This window comes from Anomaloglossus baeobatrachus, chromosome 9, assembly GCF_048569485.1.
Source record: "Anomaloglossus baeobatrachus isolate aAnoBae1 chromosome 9, aAnoBae1.hap1, whole genome shotgun sequence".
Lineage (NCBI taxonomy): Eukaryota > Metazoa > Chordata > Amphibia > Anura > Aromobatidae > Anomaloglossus > Anomaloglossus baeobatrachus.
Window position 1 is genome coordinate 42,432,223 of NC_134361.1, and position 13,010 is coordinate 42,445,232.

At 46.3% G+C, this 13,010-nt stretch overlaps 1 protein-coding gene across 1 annotated transcript in view; it reads left to right on the top strand.

Annotated features, from left to right (window-relative positions):
- Positions 1 to 13,010, top strand: part of SPTBN4 (spectrin beta, non-erythrocytic 4) — a 138,294-nt gene that overhangs the window by 120,257 nt on the left and 5,027 nt on the right. Inside the window, exons 25-32 of the mRNA XM_075323644.1 lie at positions 224 to 354; positions 2,079 to 2,283; positions 2,570 to 2,947; positions 3,064 to 3,308; positions 4,624 to 4,762; positions 7,749 to 7,833; positions 11,904 to 12,100; positions 12,192 to 12,856. Coding sequence (XP_075179759.1) covers positions 224 to 354; positions 2,079 to 2,283; positions 2,570 to 2,947; positions 3,064 to 3,308; positions 4,624 to 4,762; positions 7,749 to 7,833; positions 11,904 to 12,100; positions 12,192 to 12,856 — 2,045 coding nt within the window. The remainder of the gene's footprint in view (positions 1 to 223; positions 355 to 2,078; positions 2,284 to 2,569; positions 2,948 to 3,063; positions 3,309 to 4,623; positions 4,763 to 7,748; positions 7,834 to 11,903; positions 12,101 to 12,191; positions 12,857 to 13,010) is intronic.

The following is a 13,010-nucleotide window of genomic DNA, read 5'->3' on the forward strand; positions in this document are numbered from 1 at the left end:
CTGTACTATTGAGTATAATGGGGCCATGCAGGCTCCCCCTAGTGGTGGCTGCAGGTAGTCAGAGCTTTATGTCTTGAGGATATGGAGCTCTAACAAAATTGAACTCTGACCTTTATCAATTAAAGGTTAAAAAGTGTTCAAGGGTGGACAGATGAACATTTAAATTGAAATCTGTACTTTTCCTTAATTATTAATATGTAACCACACCATTTCTTTCTCTCAGGATGAGCAGAGCACACTACAACTCTTGAAAAAGCACCTGATGGTGGAACAGACCATAGAGAACTATGAGGAGACCATAGCTCAATTATCCCGACAGTGCCGCAGCCTCTTAGATCTGGGGCACCCCGACAGGTGAGGGTGTGACGATCTCCCCTACCAAATCTACACGTCATCAAACCCATAGTTGTAGTCGAGTGCTTAAATCGATGCCAGATGATGTTGGGACTGGTTTGTGGGGGCTGGAAGATCGTGGCTACTGGTCACAGCAGTGCGGGCTTCAATTGCAGCTGGATAGTCACTGGTTTCTATGGGATAATGCAATGGAAGATACTATACATGTGCAAATCGATATGCATGACCTTGGTCAGGTTGCTTTTTAGGGCTTCCATTAATACTGGCTCCTACCTGCTGGCATTGTTAGCTTCTCTCTGGCGAAACGTGATGTGTACGCCATGATGTTGAACCGGGCTAGCTAATTAAAAGAGGAGCTGCAGATGTAAGGACGGAGGTGGCGTCTAGGGCTCCGGTCCAGCGGCCACGGCATATTCATGTGATTTTTGGAACAGGTTCTTTGAAATCTATTGGTCGTCTGTATGAAATGACTATGCAAACCAAGCTCAGCACTTGAGAAAAATCAGACCTTTAGCCGCCAAATCCGTTGCTGCACTTGCAAGAAATCGTTTGGTTTTTTTTTCAAATATGATAAAAAAGAGACACTCTATGCATTTGGGCATGGACGAGCAATTCAGTGCACCTTCCTACCTCCTTGTTTTCCACCTGTCTCCTCCCTTCTTGCTCCTCTAAAGCCAGAGCTGTCAATCAAGGAAGAGGAGGGCGAAGACATATGGAAAACACTTAGCGGGAAGGCAAACTGAACTGATTTGCCACACCCAGGATGTACCGAGAGCCTCATTAGCATAATTGGGGGGGAGACTATTTCTGGCAAATGCAGCAAATGGATTTGGAGGTTAAAAAAGGCACAATTTTTATTAGGACACTAACAAACTCCCATTTACTGTTCTTGATAACATTATTAGTTGCTCATAGATGTGTACCTTTCCAGCTGAGTATTCGATTTCCTAGGTTAGGTGGGATAAAGCTGCTGCCTCTGATGGAAAATTAACTTATAGTAAAAAAGGATGGGGCAGCTAAATTCAGTCTGCCTGATCCGCAGCTCCCTCTTCATGATCTCTCTGGGGAGGGCCAGGAGGCCCCATACACATTAAATGGTTGGACAATCTCACCAAAGTGGCCAGTTTGTCCGGCATTAATCCGTTAATCTTATGTGTAACGCTCATGGCCGGTGTAAGGGCACTGAGCGGAATTGGTTGACACACTGGACCACAGGCGGGACTCTGGCTTACCCTATAGTGGGAGGGGCTTAAAGCAGATGCCAGGCGCCACTCCCAGGGAAGTGACCGGGAATGTGGCAGCTGATCCCCAGGACAAGAGACAGTCTCAGTTCTGAGGTATGGACACAGGTGCAGACCAGAGCAGACAGGCAGGTAGTCGGGTATGGACCGATATGGTTGGCGCGGCATGGGCAGATCGGTAAGGGACACCAGGTACAGGGTGACGGACACAGGGATAACGGGACAGAAGCTCAGGACCTGACAACTAACTAGCTAACAGACTGGAAACAGACTAACTAAGGTGTTGCGCAGGCACCTCCCCTAATGGGAGGGTTCCTAAAACACATGGTAAAATACACATTGGTTCACTGTCAGTACTGTAATATTGTTTCATACACACTGTTCTTGCGCTAAATGATATTACAATGTGATGCTATTAGTCACCTCTGTGCTTTCTGTGTACTGCGCCCCCGACTAACGCACTGACCCACTGTCCTTGCATAGTGAGCAGATAAGTAGGCGTCAATCTCAGATTGATCGGCTCTACGTGTCTCTGAAGGACCTGGTAGATGAGCGAAAAGGACGTCTTGAGCAGCAGTATTGGCTCTTCCAGTTGAGTCGTGAAGTGGATGAACTGGAGCAGTGGATTGCGGAGAAGGAGGTTGTGGCCGGGTCTCCAGAACTGGGCCAAGATTATGAGCATGTAACGGTAAGTGACTAGGAAATTCATTACGCTGTTCGGCCGACTTAGACCTCTGATATTGGATCTCCACAGAGGTCTATAAAGATCATAGTTTGTTTTGCTACAACTGCACGGGGGCAATACTAAAAACTGTCTGCCTTGTACCCATTCCTGCAAGTCAGAGAAGACCATTTCACACATATAGACAAACTTGATGATGGTGCATGTGAAAACCATACCAGGGCCGAACTTATACATCTGATATATAATGGATTCCATAATCTAAGTATTTCTTATGCTCCATACTTCACAGCTTCTTCAAGAAAAGTTCACCGAGTTTGTGAGCGAGACGGGCAGCATCGGTCAGGAGCGCATCTCCGCAGTCAATCAGATGGTGGATGAGCTCATCGACTATGGACACTCAGACGCAGCCACCATCGCAGAATGGAAAGATGGAGTAAACGAGGCGTGGGCTGACCTAATGGAATTGATGGAAACCCGGGCCCAGATGCTTTCTGCTTCCCACGAGTTACATAAGTTCTTCAATGATTGCAAAGAAGTATTGTCCCAGGTGGAGGAGAAGAAGCAGCGGGTGCCGGAGGTGAAGGCGCAGGAAGCTCGGCTCTCCGCTGGTTCCTTGCAGCGAATACTTAGTTCGTTTGAACACGACATTCAGGTCCTTGTCACTCAGGTGAGCGATCTATATCTAGAATGGTCAGTGTTATTTTTGGATGTTCCAAATAATAGATCTTGTATATTAAGAGACTAGGGTCAAGGTTTATTCTCAGTCCTTTCTTCAATGGGCAGGTACGGCAGCTGCAGGAAAACGCTGCACAACTGCGGACTGTGTACGCCGGGGAAAATGCAGCCGCCATAGTCACCAGCGAGCAAGAAGTGATGAGATCCTGGAAGGAGCTCCTGACCTCATGTGAAGACTGCAGGCTGCAGATCACTACCACCAGTGATCGCATGAAGTTCCTAGGTCTCGTGCGGGACCTCATGTCCTGGATGGAGAGCATTATATGCCAAATTGGCACCGGAGAGAAGCCCAGGTATGTAGAGAACTGCAGAAATGTTTTGCCCGTTCACCGGCTGATTACTGATCTGTTAACATAAACCGATAATTGGCGTATGATTATTCTAATGTCCTGGTTATCGTCTCGTCTAAATGTGCCTTCAGGACGATCATCCACATTTGATTGTGGAAGGAGGCTGACAGCGATCTCTCCCTATCTCTCCATACACGTGCATACTCGGCCTGTAATCAACTGGCCGACACCTCTGGTAGCAGCTTGTCTGCCCAAGAACAAACGGATCTGGCCGGTCAGATCCAACTGTCTGACCTTTATACCCCCAACATCTGCTGTTAGGGGAGCATCACAGAGATCCCTCACAATCTGATGTGTTTGTGGCCAAACCTAACCCTTTTATCTCCAGGTACCCTACTTCTGCGGGTAGATTCAGGCATCAATGTTTCATGGTGCAGGTGTGACCGCTGGTCTCCTGTATACCCATTAGGGTCTTCGTTCAGGTCAGGAGACTGGTGGTTTGCTATGGGCATTGCATCGTGAAACACACATGTCTCTATTCAGCTTAAGGCCTCGTTCACACATCCATGTTTCCAGTATGTGTGCCGTCCGGTTTCACATATATCGTAGACACGGACACACGTAGACCCATTAAAGTCAATAGGTTTGCGCACACGTCCATGTTTTGACACAGAACGTGTGACACACGCCTTTTTCTGCCTGTAGCACGAATGTTACACAGACCGCATACTGATGTGGTCCATGTGACATCAATGGGTCACTTAAAAAAAAAGAATTTTTATATTTACCTGTCTCTGGCGCTGCTGTTACTTCCGGGTCCTGCTCATTATGCTCATGAATATTCACTGCACTGATCGCGGACACGGAAGCAACACCTGTACCGGAGACCGGTAAGTATACAAATTCACGCTGTCCGTGTGCTATCTAGATGTCACATGGATAGCACACAGAGACAGCACACTGATGCCATGCACACTGATGCCATACACAATGGCACATGGATAGCCCATTGCATACATTTGTTTTTTGCACAGACGTGTGAAGAGTGCCCAAGTCCGTAAAGTACCAATGTGTAGGATGGGATACGTGGCCACCTCGTTCAGTTTCACATTGAGTTGGCCAATTTGGCGTCCGATGAAAGCTCCTAGAAAGAGAGGAAGTCTTTATGAATCTCAGCTGCTGATAATATTGTGGGAGAGTTGAAAACTTAGCCAAAAACTCAAGTGTTTTCAGTTTTGGGGTGGAATTCTTTTTTCAAAGGGATGTTTTTTCTAATTTCTAATATGCAACTGACAATTACTGTCTTCGTTCTTCTCAGAGATGTGTCTTCCGTGGAAGTTCTCATGAGCTACCATCAAGGATTAAAAAGTGAAATTGAAACCCGAAACAAGCGGATCGCAGATTGTGTGGAACTGGGAAAGTCCTTAGTCCTAAATAAGAGGCCGGCAACTGAAGAAGTAGGTGATTTGTATGCTGTAATTTAGATCTGTTTCACACATCTGTGTATTATCATCAGAGTATGAAACGGGATATACGGACCTAATCATATATGCCTAAAAGGCTGTGGACAGATCAAAACACCTCAATCCGTATTTGGATTGTGTTTCGTGGACGCAGTCGGCCCAAGTTGAGCGCACACTTTTTTGCGTTCCCCTGGACATCACCTATTTTTTTGCATTGCACCATTTATATGTGGCCTGGTGAATGATGTAGATCAGGGGTCTGCAACTCGGCTGGGTACCGTATATGGGCCGCACATAGAAAAAAAATTAATTGGGGGGGGTGCGCATTCTTTTCAGGACAGAGTGATATTTTTGTTAGTACTATATTTGTTTCTGTACACTTTTGGATCAATGTTAATGAACATTTTTCACTCAATTATTATAACAAATGTGCACTTTTTTTTTTTTTGTTTAAATATAAAAATACATTTTAGATAGTAGTAAAAATGCATACTTTATTTTGATTTAATTTTTTCCTCTTTTCCCCATTTTGCAAGCAATATAGTTTTACCATATAGTAATTTTGGCCAACATCTTGTAGTAATGTTCCCATCCTGGTACTCATCTTTTAGTAATGTCCCCCATCCTGTAGTAATGTGCCCATTCTGTAAAAATGTGCCTATCCTTGTCTCCATCCTGTAGTAATGTGTCCTTCCTGGTCCCCATCCTGTAGTAATGTCTCCATCCTGTAGTAATGTGCCTATCAGGGTTCCCATCCTGTAATAATTACCCATCCTGGTCCCCATCCTATAGTAATGTCCCCATCCTGGTTCCCATCCTGTAGGAATTACCGATCCTGGTCCCCATCCTGTAGTAATTACCCATACTGGTTCCCATCCTGTAGTAATTACCCATACTGGTTCCCATCCTGTAGTAATTACCCATCCTGGTCCCCAGCCTGTAGTAATGTGCCCATCCTCGTTTCCATCCTATAGTAATGTCCCATCCTGGTCTCCATCCTGGTTTCCATCCTATAGTAATGTCCCATCCTGGTCTCCATCCTGTAGTAATGTGCCCATCCTGGTCCTCATCCGGTAGTAATGTCCCCATCCTGGTTCCCATCCTGTAGTAATTACCCATCCTGGTCCTCATCCTGTAGTAATGTGCCCATCCTGGTCCTCATCCTGTAGTAATGTGCCCATCCTGGTCCCCAGCCTGTAGTAATGTCCCCATCCTGTAGTAATGTGCCCATCCTGGTTTCCATCCTATAGTAATGTCCCATCCTGGTCTCCATCCTGGTTTCCATCCTATAGTAATGTCCCATCCTGGTCTCCATCCTGTAGTAATGTCCCCATCCTGGTTCCCATCCGGTAGTAATTACCCATCCTGGTTCCCATCCTGTAGTAATTACCCATCCTGGTCCTCATCCTGTAGTAATGTGCCCATCCTGGTCCCCATCCTGTAGTAATGTGCCCATCCTGGTCTCCATCCTGTAGTAATGTCCCCATCCTGGTTCCCATCCTGTAGTAATGTCCCCATCCTGGTTCCCATCCTTTAGTAATTACCCATCCTGGTTACCATCCTGTAGTAATTACCCATCCTGGTCCCCAGCCTGTAGTAATGTGCCCATCCTGGTTTCCATCCTATAGTAATGTCCCATCCTGGTCTCCATCCTGGTTTCCATCCTATAGTAATGTCCCATCCTGCTCTCCATCCTGTAGTAATGTGCCCATCCTGGTCCTCATCCTGTAGTAATGTCCCCATCCTGGTTCCCATCCTGTAGTAATTACCCATACTGGTTCCCATCCTGTAGTAATTACCCATACTGGTTCCCATCCTGTAGTAATTACCCATCCTGGTCCCCAGCCTGTAGTAATGTGCCCATCCTCGTTTCCATCCTATAGTAATGTCCCATCCTGGTCTCCATCCTGGTTTCCATCCTATAGTAATGTCCCATCCTGGTCTCCATCCTGTAGTAATGTGCCCATCCTGGTCCTCATCCGGTAGTAATGTCCCCATCCTGGTTCCCATCCTGTAGTAATTACCCATCCTGATCCTCATCCTTTGGTACTGTGCCCATCCTGGTCCTCATCCTGTAGTAATGTGCCCATCCTGGTCCCCAGCCTGTAGTAATGTCCCCATCCTGTAGTAATGTGCCCATCCTGGTTTCCATCCTATAGTAATGTCCCATCCTGGTCTCCATCCTGGTTTCCATCCTATAGTAATGTCCCATCCTGGTCTCCATCCTGTAGTAATGTCCCCATCCTGGTTCCCATCCGGTAGTAATTACCCATCCTGGTTCCCATCCTGTAGTAATTACCCATCCTGGTCCTCATCCTTTGGTACTGTGCTCATCCTGGTCCCCCATCCTGTAGTAATGTCCCCATCCTGCAGTAATGTGCCCATCCTTGTCCCCTCCTAGTAATGTGCCCATGCAGGTCCTCTTCTTGTAGTAATGTCCTCTTTACTAGTCCTCTTGTTGTAGCAATGTTCCATCCTGGTCCCCTATTGTGCCATTCTTGACATACACACAAAAACAACAACAAAACATTCTTATTACCAGTACTCCATTCCCTCGGCGTGCTCTTCTCTGCTTCATTGCGGCCTGCAGGCTTGCGAAACGGGGAAACAATTCGCAGCCAGTGTAGGGGCTGCCTCTGTCAGCGCTTCATGTTTTGCTGGTGCTGCGCAGAGTGAAGCTCTCTCTACACAACTATTCCAGTGGCAGACGCCGGCAGCTGCTTGCCTCTGATTGGCCAGTGGCTGCCATTGGAATAGTTGTGCAGAAAGCGCTTGACTCTGCACAGTGCAAAAACGTTCCTCTGACGGCTGCGGACCCTGCACTGATTGTTATTGGGTCCACAGGAGCCCGTGGCCCCAAAAAGCAGTCTGAGGGGCCACATGCGGCTCGCGGGCCGCGTGTTTGAGACCCCTGATGTAGATGGATCACATTTCCTTTACAGTATACGGTAATGCTCCACATATTTCATTTATCTTCCAGATCAAGCAGAGTTTGGATAAATTGATGGCCAAGAAGAGAGAGATGCTGGACAAATGGCAGAAACATTGGGAGTGGCTGCAGCAAAGTAAGTGCGTAATACCATGGCGGATGGATCCGGGATCGGTGCAGTCGAGGGTCCGGCGTATATTGTTACCTCTGCATGTTACTTTACTTTTAATTTTTTTTGTATGCAACTCAACTTCACATGAAAATGTCCTACTTAATCTCTCTTTCTGCTAAAAAAAATACTAAGGCGGGCAGCCCCCTGCCATCTAAAGACCAGCTAATTAGGGTTGCCATGGAAACCTTTACAGCTCCCACACTCTCTTTCCAAGTCCCCCCTGATGAATGCGGGGGAGACTTAAAAGCAAAAATGTATGGGCCTCTCTGCAGAGCTCGTTTAACTGTATCGGCATCCCAAAATATCTGACGCTCAGACTTTTTATGCCCACAGTAGTCGGCGCCCTTACAAAAAGGATAGGAGGGGGTTAATAATACAGATTTCTAGATGGAGGCTTGTCTTGTGGCTGATTGCATCCATTTAAGGGTTAATTGTGCAATATTGATGGCCATGGAGTATAAAACATAACCATTGCAACGGGGAGGGGGTGGGGGGGGGGAGACTAATCACTCATTAAATGGATTTACAATACTAATAATGATCTTTATATTTATATAGCACTAACATATTCCGCAGCGCCTTACATACATCAGCAACACTGTCCCCATTGGGGCTCACAATCTAAATTACATATCTTTGGAGTGTGGGTGGAAATCGGAGAACCTGGAGGAAACCCATGCAAACACAAGGAGAACATACAAACTCCTTGTAAATGTTGTCCTTGGTGGGAATGAACCTAAGACCCTAGCGCTGCAAGACTGCAGTGCTAACCACTGAGTCACAATACAGTGCTAACCACTGAGTCAGCGTGCCGCCCATACTAACTGATTTGAGAAAGGGTTAATTTTGATAGCATTATTGGGTGTGAGTGCTATGTAATAATGTTCGCCGCACACTCCGCAACAGGGGTCTATTCACACCTGAAGTTTTCTTTGACAATTAATAGTCCTGGGCAGATGTTATATTGTAGTGAATGAGGGAAATTTGCATATACAGTTAGGTCCAGAAATATTTGGACAGTGACACAATTTTCGCGAGTTGGGCTCTGCATGCCACCACATTGGATTTGAAATGAAACCTCTACAATAGAATTCAAGTGCAGATTGTAACGTTTAATTTGAAGGTTTGAACAAAAATATCTGATAGAAATTGTAGGAATTGTACACATTTCTTTACAAACACTCCACATTTCAGGAGGTCAAAAGTAATTGGACAAATAAACCAAACCCAAACAAAATATTTTTATTTTCAATATTTTGTTGCGAATCCTTTGGAGGCAATCACTGCCTTAAGTCTGGAACCCATGGACATCACCAAACGCTGGGTTTCCTCCTTCTTAATGCTTTGCCAGGCCTTTACAGCCACAGCCTTCAGGTCTTGCTTGTTTGTGGGTCTTTCCGTCTTAAGTCTGGATTTGAGCAAGTGAAATGCATGCTCAATTAGGTTAAGATCTGGTGATTGACTTGGCCATTGCAGAATGTTCCACTTTTTTGCACTCATGAACTCCTGGGTAGCTTTGGCTGTATGCTTGGGGTCATTGTCCATCTGTACTATGAAGCGCCGTCCGATCAACTTTGCGGCATTTGGCTGAATCTGAGCTGAAAGTATATCCCGGTACACTTCAGAATTCATCCGGCTACTCTTGTCTGCTGTTATGTCATCAATAAACACAAGTGACCCAGTGCCATTGAAAGCCATGCATGCCCATGCCATCACGTTGCCTCCACCATGTTTTACAGAGGATGTGGTGTGCCTTGGATCATGTGCCGTTCCCTTTATTCTCCAAACTTTTTTCTTCCCATCATTCTGGTACAGGTTGATCTTTGTCTCATCTGTCCATAGAATACTTTTCCAGAACTGAGCTGGCTTCATGAGGTGTTTTTCAGCAAATTTAACTCTGGCCTGTCTACTTTTGGAATTGATGAATGGTTTGCATCTAGATGTGAACCCTTTGTATTTACTTTCATGGAGTCTTCTCTTTACTGTTGACTTAGAGACAGATACACCTACTTCACTGAGAGTGTTCTGGACTTCAGTTGATGTTGTGAACTGGTCTTCTTCACCAAAGAAAGTATGCGGCGATCATCCACCACTGTTGTCATCCGTGGACGCCCAGGCCTTTTTGAGTTCCCAAGCTCACCAGTCAATTACTTTTTTCTCAGAATGTACCCGACTGTTGATTTTGCTACTCCAAGCATGTCTGCTATCTCTCTGATGGATTTTTTCTTTTTTTTCAGCCTCAGGATGTACTGCTTCACCTCAATTGAGAGTTCCTTAGACCGCATGTTGTCTGGTCACAGCAACAGCTTCCAAATGCAAAACCACACACCTGTAATCAACCCCAGACCTTTTAACTACTTCATTGATTACAGGTTAACGAGGGAGACGCCTTCAGAGTTAATTGCAGCCCTTAGAGTCCCTTGTCCAATTACTTTTGGTCCCTTGAAAAAGAGGAGGCTATGCGTTACAGAGCTATGATTCCTAAACCCTTTCTCTGATTTGGATGTGAAAACTCTCATATTGCAGCTGGGAGTGTGCACTTTCAGCCCATATTATATATATAATTGTATTTCTGAACATGTTTTTGTAAACAGCTAAAATAACAAAACTTGTGTCACTGTCCAAATATTTCTGGACCTAACTGTATTAGGGTTCGGTATGGTCCCAGAAGCATATTTTCGGTCCATACGCACAACGTTCAGCAAACTGGCAAGTGCATGAGGTGATATTCTCCATAATAGATTGCAATTTGCCCTGCTTGCAGAGAGAACAGAAGAAAAACTGACCCGCACTGCTTCACAAATCACTGAGCCAATAAAGCAGGATGGGAACTCGCTGTGAAGTGCGACCGACTCAGACATTGCTCAACCAACAGCATATAAGCAGAGAATGGAGAAGTCCACAAGAAAGTAATGAAGCGGTGGCACTCACCAATGATATTCAGTCTTTATTTCTTCACATAACAACAAGCAGCGGGTGGGTAGGTGCGGGACACGTATGGACGACGGCCGTTTCGTGAGAAGCTACGTACGGACGATGGTAGTTTCGTGTGAAGCTGCGCTTCAAAAAAAGTCCTGCCGGACCTATAGAAGCGCAGCTTCGCATGAAATGGCAATCGTACATACGTGTCCCGCACCTACCCACACACTTGTTATTATGTGAATAAAGACTGAACATTTTTGGTGAGTGCCTCCGGTTCATTACTTTCGTGTGGAGTAACAGCCCAGGTCGTCCAGTCTGTTGTAGGTGGCTAGTAGTGTGACTTTCTATAAAACTGTTAAGAGGTATGTAATGACAGCACAGGGGCCCCTAGGCTGACCCTCAGACTCAAGACCCTGCGCTGTCCCTTATCTCTGAGGTAGGCTTGATGGTAGCCAGGTCCGAACCCCCAGCGTGACTTTGACTCCTGTCCAAGCCCTGATGTTACTCCCCCATCCTTGGGGCGGACCTGGAAAACACTAACAAAAACCCACAAAACGACAAGGACAAGGGAGAACGGAAACTCATACACACTACACTCAAAACACAGAGGAGAGACAATATGTGTACAGGGGAACAATAAAAAAGGGAGAAAGTAACACACAACAGGGGAACGTTCACACCACGCAGAAGTGCAACACAGATTATCATAAACTGGATCACCACCAAGACCGGGATCGCTGGAGCTCATGCTGTGGTTATCATGAGCACATACTGGAAGGAATCCGTGCTTTAAATAGGGAGGAGACAGCTGCACGAGGCAATAGGAACCTGAGCTCTTAGGTCCTGCTCACCAGTCTGCAGGAATTTACTCCTGCAGAGCGGAAGACCAGTGAACCTGAATCAGCTGACGCCCGGCTCAGGCTGAACAATTCAGAAGCCTCAGGTTGCTTGTCAGACTCTGTAGTGTGAATATAGTCAGACAAAACCATGCCACCAAGTGTGTGCAGAACCAAACATCTCATGAAAAAAACAGAAGGCTTGTATTGATCAAAAAATTAGCAAATGCAACTGAAGTGAACCTATATCTTTACACTTCTCTCCTTTTAATTCAGTGCTTGAAGTCCACCAATTCGCCCAGGAAGCTGGCGTAGCCGAAGCCTGGCTAACAGCGCAGGAACCCATAGTGAAGAGTCCGGAGCTGGGTAACAGCGTGGATGAGGTGGAGCAGCTGATACGAAGACATGAAGCTTTCCGTAAGACGGCAGCAGCTTGGGAGGAGAGGTTCAGCTCTCTGAGGCGGCTTACTACGGTAAAGAATGCATGAAGTATGGCTAAATGATGGAGTGCTGTGCATATAGAATTATTGTAAACTGTTCTGCTTCCTTATTTTGTTTTGTAAGCTGGAGAAGATGAGAGCAGAACAGAGCAAGCAACCAGCAACCCCACTCCTTGGTCGTAGAGTTTTCCCCGACACAACTGACTCAATTCGACCATCACCCCTTGTACATCACACAGTCCAAGACAAATCGGAACCAAAACCAGAGCAAAAGGACACCCTGTCCATCCCCAATGGGGTTCAAATGGACGGCCATAGAACCAGAGCAGAGAGGGCAGAGTCCAGGGTGGGATATGTACGGCAGGAGATGAAACCAGAAAGACTACAACCAAAGATAGACCATGTAGAAGCCAAGGTCACAGAGAAACTACCGCCTGCTCTGGAAGGATCCAGGGCAGAGAGATCGGAACTCAAAGCTGCACAAAGTATGGCCACGGAGAAAGGAGAGAGTAAGTCCAGTCGACATACTGATCGACGGAGAGACCGGCATGATCGCAGGCTAGAGCGTCAGGAGTCCAGTGAGCAGGAGGTTCCCAAACCAGAGCAGCTGGAGGAGAAGAGGAGGCGAGATAGACATGACAAGAGGCTGGAAAGACAGGGATCCAGTGAGCAGGAGACCCCAAAACATGATCAACCAGAAAGGAGGAGAGAAAGGCACGAGAGGAGGCCGGAGAGACAAGAGTCCAGTGAGCATGAAACGCCAAGGAATGAACCTGACAGGCAAGGAGGGTAAGAGCTTATTAGCAGTCTGCCTTTATATTTAGGATTTTTAGCTGTATCCGAGTACTAGAAGGTGAACATCTTGGTGCGGTCTACATCTTATATAGCCATCAGCCAAATGCTCGTTCTGCCCGACCGCTTTTGCTCTAGACTTTTGGCTTGG